This window comes from Cavia porcellus, unplaced genomic scaffold, assembly GCF_034190915.1.
Source record: "Cavia porcellus strain 051 isolate PalLab524CR breed Dunkin Hartley unplaced genomic scaffold, mCavPor4.1 scaffold_12, whole genome shotgun sequence".
Classification (NCBI taxonomy): Eukaryota; Metazoa; Chordata; class Mammalia; order Rodentia; family Caviidae; genus Cavia; species Cavia porcellus.
The window spans coordinates 47,559,267-47,575,033 of NW_026947495.1; the positions used below are offsets into that span (position 1 = coordinate 47,559,267).

The window sequence follows — 15,767 nt, forward strand, 5'->3', positions numbered from 1 at the left end:
ATTCCAGAGCTTTACTTAATTTTGGAAGACAGTTTTGGACTAATGAATTCAATTACAGTTCTAAATATAACTTTCAAGTACAGAAAATGAAACAATCTTAAGTTTTCGGCTTCCTATCATGGAAAGTGCAATAATTTAACATTCTAGTCACTCCTAATTATATGAATTTGAGCAGGTCATTTATTTTGCCTCTGCTGCTCTAGGATTGCTCAATTCAAGTGGTCTTTTCCAAGAGGCAGAGATAATATATGCACAGTTCCTGAGCCACACTTGACATTCATTCAGTATTTTAACAAAAGACACATATGATATTAAATTATACCTGTTCTAAACACAGGCAAATAGATTTATTCATAAGTATGCATGTATTATACACAACAAAAATTAAAGATTCTTTTAAATAATAAATTAGTCAAAATATTATTTAATCTAACCTGGCACTCTCTTAAGAGTTTTTTCTTTTTGTGTCTAAATGAGAACCATGTATAACACAAGGAAAAGGCAATATTAACTTGTCTGCTTTTAAGTTTATGTATTTATTTCTTTGACAGGGGTGTTAGGGATTGAAGCTAGAGCTTTGGACATACAAAGCATAGTCTACTACTGAACAAGCCTCTAGCTTGAACCTGCCTATTTTTTTTTAGTTAAATTTTCAGATGAATAAGGGTAACAAAGATTAAGTTAAAATTGCTTTTATGTATTGCTAACTAGTGGAAGGAGCCAAGTGTTGGAGGAGAAGACAGGAAAATCAAAGGAGGACTCAAGGACATGAAATAGGAAACTCAAATATATCTATCCAACTTGAGGGCTAAAATGACCATAACTTTACTTTTCAAGAAGTCAAGGGTAATCCTAGAAATTTAGGTGAAAAATAATGATTTTAATATACATGGAAAATGAGAACATTAAGAAGACAAAAAAAAATTACCTGTAACACAATTCAAGCCAGGTAACAGCTTTTCACAGGGAACTATTTCACTGGCTAAGACAAAAATGATAAATTCACATTCTAATTATTATACCCTACATGCTTACACAAATACATGCACGTGCACACACTCAGCCATGAAATGTCTCCAGAACAGTAATGAAAATTATAAAAGTAAAATGCATAGACATAAGAAAAAAATCTGAGCTACAGTATTTTCTTTGTAATTATATTTTATTAAGTTACTACAAACTGTAAGTCAATTGCATTTAAATCTAGCCAATACTCTAGCACTACATATTACATCTACTGAAGAAAAATTAAGTTTGGCCTTGTTTCTCTTGTCATTTCCTATCATTTTCTTTGTATGCAGTAAGTATTCCACATAGATGTAGTGAGAAATTGTTGATTTATTCTTTTTAGTTTTCCATTTCAGCAAATAATGCTTAATATGCATTATCATATACTGTGCAGTCAATCAGCACTCAAGTACGCCTTTAACATAGCATCGTTGGTCTTAATAAGTTTTGAACTAGAAAGCCAGATTAATTATTAATGTCATTTTCACAATTTCTTAATGAGAGTTAAAGTAATAGCTAATCACATATTCAAAGGATTACAATTTAAGGAAAATATCAGTATTTTTGACATTAATTCTCCCAAACAACTGCCTTGTTGGAAAATGACAGCCACATTTTCACTGATAACCATAGCCAACACATTTTCCAAGCACACATGTTTCCTGGTTGTATCAGTCTTCCTTAACCCCCATTTGACTACCCAAAATATAACGAATTTTAAACATAAATCTGGAAAATTCCAGCTAAAAAAATGTCAGTAGGATTACTTATATTTCCATATATATGTATTTTTTATAAAGCACTGTGCTTTTTAGGAAAAAAGGTAGATGAAAATAAAAGACTGTGTTGCTAGTTCAAAATGTGAAAATATTTTCACACTGTTAGACAGATTTTTCAAAATGTCATCCACAGCTGGGAAGCTTCTGATTTTCTAATACACTGAGCATGATACCTGAGAGACCAGGGAGTTAGGCAGATGGAGACAAGTAAAAGTATTGAGCAAAAGAGGAGGCTGTCTATGGCATGACAATAAGTATTACAAACAATGAGCCACAATGCCCCTGAGCTTATACACACTTTGACTTCAAATCATCATTTACCCACTACGCCATTAACAATGTGAAATTTCCTAATAGAGTTAACTTGTTAAAACAGAAGTAACATGTTGGAAAACCTGGGTTCTAGCCTCAGTTCCACCTCCATATCTTCCTGTGAGTTTAGGTAAAAGTAGAATATTATTTGGTACCATAGATTTTTTTCTAAAACATTTTAAGAGCATGATTACTACTACAATTGAGAAATGTTTGAAGAATCTCAGGGTCGTTTATATTATTTGTATCATTGTGTAAATATACTTTGGAGGTCTATAAATTTTTAAGTCTTTGCAATCAATTGTAAATAGCAATAAGTGTATAAAAGTCATCTTGATGAATTGAAAAGGGTTTCTTGTTTTTGTGGGCAACTACAAGGATACTGAGATGAGTGAAATATAGATTCTACTTTTATTTAGGAAGAATCTAACATAGTAAATTTAGCAGATATTATCACTGAGCACTGTACCCAAGACTAGGTAAAAGACATTTTTGCTCATAGGAGGATGGTGTTCCAGGTGGATGGAACAAATGAGGAAAAGTTTTGTGTGCCATGTACAGAAAACCATGAACAGTTCTGTACAGGTGCATGAAGAGAAGTGACAGTGGACAGAGGAGATACTTAAAGCTGAGAGTTATGTGCTACAACTCTGGCTTAGTCCGATTTTTCTAAGTCATACTGTGGAATGTGGCAGAAAGGGAATGGTGCCTAATGGTTAGGCATTAGACTAAAGGGATTTCAGACCTGAATTTTGAGTGATTGTAGGCCACTTAATTTTTCAGTAAAACGGGGAAAACTATGACTGATAGGCTGCCTGTGGGGAGTTATTAAAGTAGTTCATCTTGTGGGGAACACTGGACTGTTTCAAAGCTCAGGTCATCTGAGATGTTGTAAAGGTATGAACCAGCTATCCGGCCCAGGCACAGAGCAGGACAAACTAATGGAACCATTCTTAGCATTAGGCAGCCACGTGTGTGCCGCATGGTTAAGCATACAAGAATGTAATTCGCTTACAGTGGCACGATGTTAATGTGACAAGGCAATGATGCATCCAGCCAGTGTTAAGAGAGGTGGAATGGCAGGATTTGGGAAACCATTTAAGGGAGTAAAAGGGAGGAAATCATGACAAGATTAAAGCGCTTCCAGTCTGAGCCTAAATGAAAGAAGAGTGGCAGTTCTATTAGAACATTAAACTTTAATTTAATCATACATGAGAGTCTCCTGGAAGATTTCTTGAAGTATAGATTGTTAGGCCCCATTTCTTTCAACCCTAAGAAGTTTCCAGTGATGCAGATGCTGCTGGTCCAAGGATCATACTTGGAGGACTACTGTGGTGAAGAAATAAATAGAAAACACAGGAGGTGGGAGAGATGTGGCCTTGTGGTAGAAGCCAGAATTTACCCACCATTCAGCAGGAGCTACTTAGCAGACCATTGGCAACTTGACTAGAGATGGTGAATTGAACATCTACAGATCTGTGTGATTGCCAGAGATTTTCAAATGAAGAGTTCCCTAAGCCTGGTTCACAGCCCTGAAAGATACAATTATGCCCATAATTTAGTCATTTTTTGAATGTGGGAAAAAGGGAAGAATATGCAATAATCTATCATAGGACCAGGACATATACTACTGAATCTTATAAATCTAATATATTATTTAGTGCTATAAAACTCTCAAGTATACTAAAGCAGAAAACATCATTTTTATCTTTTAGAAGATTTAAATCAACTCAGGTTGAAGTAATAATCCTTTCTAATCAGTGATTCCATCACAGTATGACCATTTCAGTTTGCTACTTTGGATATAACCAGTATTTATAATAACCTGCTGTGATTTATAGACTTGGAGAGGTATGTTGACCCCTGATGTGTGTTGTGTGTCCTGGTAATATGAAAAGACTTTTGGTACACAGATGAATGTTTTTAAAAATAATAATATATTTTAATTTATATTGGGAAACTATAAAAGCATGAGAATCCAGAATTTTAATAACTTCAGTATGTAGAATGATACTGTATGTTCAAAAGGGAAAAAATAAAGTGACATGAAATTAGAAGAGAAACTGTTATACAAAAAGAAGGGAATGAGAGGAATGGCAAGAGGATGATAGTGTCACAGTTTATGTATATGTGAAAATATCATAGTATAACTCAATAGTTAATATAATTATTATGTACTAATTTTTTTCAAGAAAGGAAATAATTTACACCAGAATTTTACCTGATAGAGACATAGTAAAGAAGCAGATCGGGAAATTCTGATATTGAGAAGATGTATCTTCAGATGAGAATGAATTGGGTATTAAACTAATAAAAATACTAAAGATTCCAGAAAGATGCAGAAGATTCTGGGAGGAGGCAAGAAGGCATGTAGATGTCAGCTTCAGAAGGACCTTCTCCCTCCAGTAGGCCTGGAAGAAACTGAAGATCAGTGTTACTGTGGGAACAGGCAATGGAAGGTTTTGTCCATGGTAGCATAGTTGTCAACATCACAACAGTTCCTAAGTTAGTGAGTCAGTTACTAACTTGAAGTCAGTAAATGGTGGTAACACACATAAGCAGCTGCAGCTGGACGGTTCTAATCTCAACACAGTAAACTTTGGTACATAGTTGGGAAAATAACATTCTTTGGTTAATAAAAGAGAGCTTGACTGACTGACATCAACAATGTAAGTGGAGGCATGATTACCAATCATGCTGAAAGTGAGGACAATTATGTAACATTCTGACAATGGGGAATATTATTAAGTAACTTCAAGTTGATAAGTAGAGGTAGAAAAGATCTAGAAGAAACTACTTCCCATCTTCAAGGCAGTTTAGTGTGGGGTACACAGAAGTGCATAGTCTTCTCCAGAGATAGTGTACAAAAAATAGTATATTCAGGAAAGCACATTTCACTTGAGGCCTGAAGACGAACAGTATTCCTAGTAACCCAGCAATAGGGCGGGTTTGTAAACTGAAGTAAAGCTTCCATAAAGCACAATTGGAAAAGGTCAGAAGATAGATTAGCTTGGATGTCAGGATTAAAGAAGGAGGAGAGGAAGTAGGCACCATAGGAAGGAGAAGCAGTTCCTGTTTTTAATGCAAGATCAGAGTCTCTAAGCTAAGAACTGGAATGAATCTATCAGAGGAGGTAGAAGTTTGCCTGATACTGAGCATTTCTGGCAATCAGGGAAAAGAAGTGGTTGCCCTGTGTCTATATGTGTAGAACCCTGTTACACAGTTTCATAGAAACATTTGAGTCACCAATTTAAAGCCTCATTTAGGACTGAAGAACTTGGGAGTTTAAAGTACAGGTAAACCAAAACAGGAAGAGAAAATAGAGGAAGGAAAAATTTCACTCTAATCCAGCATTCAAGGACAAATATGCAAAAGAAAGAACTAGAAGCCTCAGAAATGGAAAATACTGTCTTTAGGAAAAAAAGTACAGTAGATGAGGTAAGTCCAAGTGGCAATCAGCGAAATAGTGAACTAAAGGTAATAATGAGAAATCTTGGATACATCTCAGAAAATTTAGAGAAAATAATGAAGATTCTATGTAGATTCAATAGTTTAACTATTTTTTTTCTTTCCCCAAATGAAACTAAATATACTGAATAAAATACTTGCATCATGTGTTTTGAAAGCTAACCTAAGCTAGGAATCATGGGAGGTATTCTTAGAAATAAAAACAAATGAAACCGAGAGTCCTCAGCTAAGTAAGCAATAAACCTGGCTTCCGTCTTCAGAGTGCCTGCTTCAGCTCCATGATCTTCAGCTTGGCCTTTGACAGTATATGCTGCCTGAGTCTGAATGCTGTGCACTGTCTACAGTCTCATGCAATTCCTTGCCCAAGGCTAGAGCTTTATAAAGCTACACTACTATTAAGTGTACTGAGGAAACTATTCCACAGAAAAGGACACACCTTGGCACTGAAAGTTGGGAGAAATTTTCATTCTTATGAGATTGACACCTATGAGATTCAACAACCTAAATGTTACTAAGAAGCCTAGGAAAGCATGTTGGCTCTCAGGAAAATACAGAATAATGGATAAACAAGGTGGCTTATAAGAAAGGAATGTTTATATCCCAAAACATAAATGAGTATCAATGAGAATATAAACAAATTAGACCCATCCTACTCTGCAGTTAAAATATAAATTTGTAAAAGTACCTTAAAAAATAAACTGACAAGTATTATCAAGCAAAATGAAATGTACATACCTTTTAACCTAGCACTTCTAGGTCATTTATATGGAGAAGTCTGGCGTAAGTGAACCAAATGATTTATAGAAGAATGCTTATTTTTGCAGACTGTTTATTCTTGCATAAGTAGTTAGATACAATATAAGAACTGATCATGATAAGAACATAAATACATTGTGCTAAAATGTTAGTATGGAATACTACTGAGCAATGAAGATAAGTAAATTAGATCTACGTGTATTGATACTGGTAAAATCGTAAAATCATTGCAAAGAAATTTGAATAACTATTGTTATGACTTGTATTTAGATGTCTCCCGCAAAGCCTCATGAATTCATAGGTAGAGCTTTTTCAGAAGTGACTGCATCTAGAGTATGTGATACTGGAATTGATTCATGGTGCATTGCTAGAATCAAAGACACTGGGATTAAGTGTGAGTGCCTGCCGTGCTAAGTAGCCTAGATAAGATACAAGGAATACAAAGAGTTGTGGTCTTCCTTTGTTGCTTTGCTACCTTCTGCTTGCATGAACTGTTTCTTTACAATGCCTCTGCCGCGCCACACTAGCTTGGAGCCAGCTGATTATGAACTGAAACCTCTGCAAACTGTGAGCTAAATAAGCTTTCCCCATTTAAACTTGGGTATCGAGTATTTTGTCTTAGCAACAAAAGAAAAGTAACTAAGACAGTTGTACAGTATACCATTTACATAAATTATGTGGATATACAAGACAATGCTATAGATAATGTATCAGTGTATAAATATAGTAATAATATAAAATGTTCATGAGAATAATGAACATCAAGTTCAAGGTGATGATTTCTTTCAGGGAAGGAAAAAGAGAAGAATAGGAAAGAAAACCAAGGGATTTCATTGTATTTCAATGTAAATTTGTAATATTTTATTTCTCAAGAACCAAAATATTAAGAATTATTATAACAGACCTAATATTTCACAGATGTTCACTGTGTTACCATTATTTCTTCTGTATACTTGAAGTGTCTCACAGTGTCAAAAAACTGGACTTGGGGATCAGAATAAAAACTTACCCTAAAAGAGATCCAAAACATAAGCCTGTCTCAGTTGGATTTTCACTGAGATAGTTTTTTGAGTTTAATATTTATCATGGATCAATACCCCTGAATGAAAGCAGGACTATATGTGGAAATACAATGCTTACTGGCAAAGTCTTGACTGTAGGAGGATATGGGCCTGGTCTTACTGTTTCCACCTTAGTCCAGGGGATACTGACTGTGCTTTGGGACCAGGAGGCTTTTTGCAGCTGAAATAGCCCTGGAGGAGCTAAATGCCACAGACTGCCTGCTGGCAGCTAGGGCAGCAGGTCCATCTGTGGGCTTCTTGGACAGGGCGATTCTGTGTACCATATGTGATCTATTGTGAAAAGGAAGCTTTATTTTCTTTTGTTCTATTGATTCTCAAAATATTTATTAAGATATTTATATAAGAAAAATGGGGCACATATAAAAGAAGCCTTATAACATTTGTTTGCCAAGCTCTGTTGAAATCATCCCATACTGAATATCGGTAAGCACTTTTAGCATTAATTTCCTTTTCTCACAAGAGAACAGATACAAGCTATGTATCATATATATGCATGATTTTGGATACTGATTTAAGGTTCAAGCTTCACAGTCTATGTTGAAAAGATCAAGTATAAAAATTTAAAATTTATACTTGATCTCTGCATAATCATCTTAATGAATGTTATTTTGGAAGTCATTAAATATGTTTTTACATGGTAACACAGTGCTGCCTTCCTCATCAGTCAGTCTAGGAAGCTAACAGAGAAAAAATTGTCAAATATTTGACCTATTCATCCATCTTACTGACAATCTTGCTGTGGCTGTCAATTTATATCCTCTTTAAGGGCAATAGTTATCATTTTGCACCGAAATATATTTTATTTGTAAATGTTCACAGATGTTAGATCTTTTTATAAATTCCATGCTTTATAGCTATCGCTTTGTGATAGTCTGCCTTTGATATTTCAATGAGTCCTACTTAGAGAAGTGTAGACACAATTGGGAAGGATGGTTTTGATAAAAGTAGTCAGTGAGGGGCTGGGGATTTAGCTCAGCGGCATAAGCACCTGCCTTGCAAGCAGGCAGTCGGGAGTTGGATCCCCGGTGCCGATAAAAAGGAAAAAGACAAAAATAAAAATAAAAAAAGTAGTAATAATTTTTATGGGCTCCATGGCTAGTAATAATACAATACAGACTTTACTTGGTTCATAAGAACATTAAATAATTTGCCGAACTTCTAAATACAAAATGCCAACTACATCATGAGCAGAAAGGTTTTCCTAGCAACTCAGCACCTGTACATGGTTTCTGTAGGTGTATCAATCAAGTTTCCTAATTGTACATGATAAAGGCTAATTAAGCAGAAAAGAAATTTAGTAAACATTACTAAATTCTCACACTTGTTAGAAGGGCTGAAGAGCTAGGCTTGAGACTGAGCTTCCAAGAACATTGTCTAAATCTGTGCCACAAAATTGGTCAGATAAGCTACTGACAGTTTCAAAGCATAAACATGGAGTATGTTCGGAGGTAATTGATTTGAGGCCTAGTACAGGAAGTTCAGCAAGAAGGAAGAAGTGAAAGATGCTTCCTGTTTCCTGGAGTCACAGTTTCTGAGTCACAGTCTGTCATGACTCCATCTTCCCGACAGCCGAAGGGACCTGTCTCTACTGAGGGAAGGAATTACAGGAACTGTGCCACACACCTTCAGGCAGGAATTTCCCAAACATTTCGTTGAAAGGTTGTTTAAAAGGTCATATGCATGCAACCTCAAACATCATTTTAAAAATTTACTACAGTGGAATTTTTTTCTACTATGTTCTTGATTTAAAACACTTTAATCTTATCTTGCTGTGGTAACTTATGGCTATCCCACAATTGAGGAAAATAAGGCAACCCTCAATCACTAGTAACTGTTGGAACCAGAGTACAAAGGTAATGTAACAGCTTGAGGGCAAAGGTGAGCTTGATTAATTCATGTACCCAGTCTTGTGGAAAAGTTGATAGAGAGCCTGATTGATTGATTAACTCACTGACTGACTGACTGACAGACATAGTAACACTGTTTCATATATATGTATACCTCATATATATGAAACACTGAAGACCAATATTGCAAGATAAGCATAATACTATTTTGTAAGATTATCTTAACCTGTTACTAAATGTGATACAGAATAGTTTGTATTAAGCTGATCTTTTGTTGCTAAACACATTAAGAGCCAAAAATTGTTAACATCAGGCATTTGCCTACATTCCTATTATCTTATTACACATATTATTGACCCATTATTCTTCTATGTCTTATCCAACACAGCTACACCAAGTGGATTCAGAAGGAAAGGATTCTTAATATCAGCAAGTGATAAGAAATTTACAAACTATTTCTTAAAAAGTATGTTAAGGATGTGTGAAATTTGTATAGTCAGTGCTATCAAGTAATTGTACATGTGTCTAATACCACATAGGCTACTCAAAATGTATGACAACTATTTGCTTATATTTACAAATAATATTTTAGATAGTTTTGTTTCTAATTGGTTTCTAGGTTTAGTGTTCATATGCCTGGTATTTTGAACTAGCAGTTGTTAACAAATTAGACTACCTGCAGTTCAGCATTTCCTTTGAATAATCTTATAAGGTGGTAATGAAGCACAGTGGATCTTGAGGTATTCCTAGAGTTGATATTGATGGCTTAAAACCTTGAAATATATTTGATTTGATCTTTAGATGTTTTATAGTATGCCATGCTTTCTACTTATTAAAATATAGTAAGAGAAGTACAAATAAAGTTAGCATTTCTTATATAATAGAAATTGTTTGATTTCTGTATATAATATAGGTTGAAAAATATAATTTGTCTGAACAATCTTTCAGCTTTTGAGTAGAAAAATTTAAATTCCATATTATGACTCAGTCTTTCGTTTATCCTGTTTTGTTTTGTTCTGTTTTGTTTTTGGTCATCTCTGATTTCAAACTGTGGCATTTGAATATATTTGTGCAGTAACAAAATTTTGTTGATTAAGCCATAGGTAAATACAGGAAGAATTTTTCTATGAGCTTGATATGATTTCTTCCCTTAGTTAAATGGTTCATATCAAACATATTTAAGTGATGTTCATCATGTAGATTTACATTTTTTATTGCTGTGCTGACTTACAATACAGTATTAGAGGTTTAGCAATTTGCCATTGAGGATGAAGATTGGTTGGTATCCCTTTAATGTGAATATATCAAGTAAGTTTTCTGTGGACCTTAAATTTATACAGCACTGAAGAAGGAATACTGTTTTAAAAGACCTCAGTTAATATCTACAGAAGAAAAAAAAAAAGCAAATAAAGATCTTGATATCCATATCCAAATAAGCTGATATTCTCTAGTACCTTTAAGTTTAAAACAGCCGCAAATCAGATTATTGAAGCCATCCAAAACTTTAATTTCATAAATCTGTATTATAACTTTATATTGTATGTTTCTATGATTCTTGTAACATATTTAGTTCACAGATCCGCTTGAGCAGTAAACCTCCTCTCCTTATATGCATTTTTATTTCCTTGAATCATAGGAGCTTCAGTTTCAACGACTCACCCGAGAACTGGAAGTGGAAAGGCAGATTGTTGCCAGTCAACTAGAAAGATGTAGGCTTGGAGCAGAATCACCAAGCATCGCCAGCACCAGGTATAGGGCCAAAGCCTCTGATTTTATGACTCTTCAAGTTACATGTCTGATGAAGTTTCCCTGGATGTAGAAAGTGATTCTGTTATGCTGTTCCTTTTTACTTGCATTCCTGTGTTTGACATCAAAAATGTCAATTTATGTTAATTTTCAGAAGCCTGTTGCAGTATTGATTAGCCTTCAGTTCTGTGCTGGAACTGTTTTATGTAGCATTGATAAGCTTTCCATAGCAAAAGAAACTGCTAAAGTGGATGGACAGTTAAAGTTAATTGCTATTTGGGAAAAGGTAGCTAGCTGGTGGTGTGAAACCAGATTATTTTTTAACTAAGAAATATTTCTAAATATTTTTAAAATGGCTCTAGTTTACTTTGAGCTTTTTTGTAACTCTGTGAAACTACTATACAAACTAATTATTGTATCAAATAACTTATTAGAGTGTTCAATTATAGTAAGTACAGAAAGAGGTCATTACTGAGAAAAGCATGTAGTTATGATTGTTTTTATTTAAATGGCATCTCAGGCTATCTGAAAACATCACTGTTACTAAATTTATTGCTGCATACTATAAATGGTTAAATCACTGCTTATCTATTGATTTCTTTCTTAGCAATTACATATTTCTGGAAATCCTACTATAAAATGTTATTATTGCTTGCACTTTTAAGCCTGTTTTATCTATACTTAACTGGGTATGCTTACAATAATTTGTGTCTGTTATTTTCATTTCTATAATTGTTCTTCTCAGTGTCTTCTTTTACTTGTAGACATAAACTTCTTTTTTGCTCAATAGAATATGGTTTGTAGTTTCTCTTTTCTAGATGACTTACAAATTTTAAACTATTGGGGTATTAAATTGCATTCACATAAATTTTTCATGTTTATTAAGGCATAAAGCACACAGATAAGGTCAATAAAACCTTTTAAACAAATACAAAAGTATGTAGTTATTTTAAAAAGCAAATCCAACTAAGTTTTTATAGAAAAAGAAATTAGAAGCAAAGTACCAAGTTATAAATTTCTGATTCTTTCTTTGCAGTATCTGATGAAATAATTTATCAATGAAATGCAAATTGTTAAAACAAAAATTAGTTTTCATTTTCTTCCTTACTGTTTAAAAGTTATATGCAGCTATACCACCAAAAATGGAACTTCACAAACTCAATAATATGACATTATGTATTCGTAAACCATGTAGATCAACTGGTTTAGAAAGATAGAATTTTGTTTTAATGGAAAAATTAATTTAACATTGAAGAATTTTATTAGGAGTTTTATTCTGGCACCATATCTAACAAATACAGAATTTCTCTTAAACTCCTAGAAATACTTACTATGCCAATAATAAAAACCAATACTTAGAAAAAATGACAAAAGAGAAAAGAAATCCCTCAACATAGAAAGGGAAATGAAAGACAGAGCCAAAAGCATTTGAGTTACTGCATAGGCCTGAGGACAGTTGTAAGACCCCCCCTATAAGCTCTAGAGTTGCCCTTAATGGCCCATGCAAGAAACAGCAAATGTGACCTTGCGAGTATTCAAGGTGGTACATTTGTACTTGAGATGATTGCATTCCATTAAGTTTTGACTATAAAGGGCTGCACCCTTGGCAAATCCCAAACTTTTACAATATGTGAGTTTGAAGCTCAAATATGATTGTCCCATCTGAGAAGATACCGTAGAGATGAGCTATTAAAAAGATTTTATAAAACACTCGAGTGTTACCAGCTGACAGAACAGAACTTTCTAGTGTTCTTTCTCTCACAGAAACTTCTATTTAAACCACTATTCTTCCATGAAAACAGCTCTACAAGAGCTATGGAATCCAGATGAGAATATAGCATCTGAGTGTGTCACAAAACTGAGAAAAGGTACATTAAAGAGGGCAGGAAAGACAATTCTGTATTTATGCTTTGTTCATTACATCTTTTTGTATTCTGATTTTGTAGAAGATTGCATTTTAAAAACTTGCCTAAAAAGAAAAATACTTGACAATGATTGAGATTCAGTAGAAGGAAGAAAGAGTAACATTTCAAACTTCAAGAACCAGATATCTTCGCAGAAATTCTGAAAGGTGTGCATAGCAAAGGGAGGCGGCATTGAGGGAGAGAGAGGCAAAAGATGCTCATTGCATAAGTGTTTAAAAATATAAAAAAAATTACAGAGAACATCGTTATCCATCAGGATGAAAATGGGAGATAAGCTGTCTAAGTAAACTCAGTCAAATGTATATCAACATGGACATGTTTTCAAACAAAACTTGGGCATGTTTTCAAAACAACTTTTAATTGCATCTGTGTTGCACAGGAGACATAGGCAGTTACCCTCTGTTAACATTTTTAAGTATAGCAGTACTGTATAATAATTAAGCAATATTTAGAACTAGTTATCAGTGAGGACACACAGAGGAAAAGCATAGCACAGTTTTGGATGATACCAGTTAAAGATAATGTTACCTCTAAAAAGAAAGAAAGTGGGAAGATACCAAGAATTAGGCTTTGGCCTAACCTGTAAAATTTTATCTAAGAGCCATATCCAGCAAGTATGACAAAATGTTAATATGTTAAATAGAAGAGTAGTTGATACATGCATGACTGTCAGATTGTTTTCCATAGTTTAAGTTTTCAAATATCAAATTTTTATTATAGTTCAGTTAGCTGATTCCATAGATTTGTTATAAAGCAAATCTAGAAAATCACATAGTATGGGTAATAGTTACTATCAGAGTTTTGGGAGGTTTTATTTGTTACTTGTTTTCTTTTGGGATTGTTTGTTCCTGCTTCATGTCTGGTGTCTGGAGTCATCCTGGAATGTCCCTGGGGCTTAGGCAATGAATGTTAGGTGAATGAGTGGGTCCTGAAGAGATTAAAGCTGACCAGAGAAAAGGAGGGAATGTGCACATAGGCATGTACAATCCTATACCGTGGTTGTTCGGGAGTACAAAGAGGCTCAGTAGTATCTAGGACTTGTCCCGAAAAGACCCAGTGGGTTATCAAGTTGACGAGGTTTGAGTGTGCAGAATTTCATTAGGTCTATAAAAGAGACTTACAGAAAACTGCTAGTGATAACAATTGGTAGAGAGTTTTCCTTTCCTGATAGTTAAATATACACAACAGAGAAAAGAAAGATCAACCAGAGAAATAGGAATCTTTTATGGAGCTTTAGAGTTAGGAGAGGGTGAGTTTCTTTCTTGAGTGAACTTTAGTTGCAGTAAGTAACCCACTTGGATGTTCTACTGCCATTTTATTCACATTCCTTGTTTCAGCCCTTCTCAAGTTGCTCAGGGAAAATCACATCGCCATAGGAAGTCTTAGCACTGTTTTCTGTGCCTGTGTTGTCTCACCTGGGCTGTGATGATCCCAACCCTACCCTGCACCCTGGGCACAATGCCAGTAGACAGGCATCCTGGAAAGGGTCATCGAATGGATGGTGAACCTCAGGAAAGTCCAGTAAGTTTGACGGTGCCTTGCCATTAGATTAAACCTGGTATCTTTGAGTTCCTGGCTACCTGTTCTCATGTCTGCCTCTCGATACCTTTGTGAATGCTTTTTCGTGGACCTTAAGAAGTATATGACATGGTCACTCTGTTCTGACTTCCAGGTCTGCACACTGACCAGATACTCACTGGAAAACAGTGTGTCACCTGAAAGACATCCCTGTGTGCCTTCCAACTCCTTGAATTGTCCTAGAACCAAAATCTAAGGGTATAAATAGAAATTAACTTTCAGACCCACACCCTCTTTCCTGCCAACCATTTCTAGTTGGCTAAAATTAAAAGTGAAGTTGTTATTTATAGCCATGAATATTGTTCATTCTTACATACTTACAATCTGAGTTGAGTTTCAACAAAACAGATGAGTTTATAGCTAGTTATCTTTCTTCTTTTTTGCTCTATCTTTTTTTTTTTTTTTTTTGATACCAGGATCAAGTTCATGACCTCATGCTTGTGGGGCAGGCGTTGTGCCAGTGAGCCGTATTGCCAGCCCTAGTTATCTTTCATACTGTTTGATCTGGATTCTGTAGCCATAGGTAGGGTAATCTGTAAGATTTTTCTTCCCCTTGTCCAATGTTTCTGCTAATGATTCAAAGAGAATGATAAGTATGTTTTTATTGGCTTTTTCAGTTGTCCGAAGTTTTGCCATTATTGGCCTCAGCCAATGAATAAAGGAGTTAGTAGAATGGGTCCCTATTCAATAATTGATTCATTGTAATGTGAGTCCCTTCCCCAAATGAGTGGCTCTAACTGTGAGTAGTTCAGCTACGTGACACTTATGGTGGACTTGCAAGTGTATCTTGCTGAGACTTTAAAAAATACATATATTAAAATAAAATTGCTTGGGTTTTTTTAATTAGTGACTCTTTAGCTTAATAAGGTAACGAGAATCTCATTTTCCATTTGTTTTATTTCCTACAAATAAGAACATTAATAAAGGTGATATCAACAAGTTTATAATAATCCTCAACCTGGATTAATGTTGTCTGTATCTAAAGAAGACTTATCAGATCAGAGATAACCCCTGTAAAGTATAAAAGCCTCAGAGGTAGGCTAACGTATTTGTTCTGAATATACAGTAATCTATATATTTAAACATTTTACCTCATCCAGAAGTATTTGAAACACTTTTTTACAATATAAAACTAAAAATTGAGTGAGGAAATTAGAGGAAAGAAAATAGAATGTTGAGAAAAGTAAGATGAAGCCAAGGTACTTAAAATAGTACAAAAAATATGTTGCATTTGCTAAAATCGGAAGCCCACATTGGCCCTGAGTG

The 15,767-nt window shown here is 34.6% G+C and overlaps 1 protein-coding gene across 12 annotated transcripts in view; it reads left to right on the plus strand.

Moving 5' to 3' along the window:
* Positions 1-15,767, plus strand: part of Pkp4 (plakophilin 4) — a 221,759-nt gene that overhangs the window by 115,707 nt on the left and 90,285 nt on the right. For all 12 annotated transcript variants that reach the window (XM_005007677.3, XM_013142390.2, XM_063259128.1 and 9 more), the window contains one exon: positions 10,889-11,001. In XM_005007677.3, the coding sequence (XP_005007734.2) occupies positions 10,889-11,001 (113 nt within the window). The remainder of the gene's footprint in view (positions 1-10,888; positions 11,002-15,767) is intronic.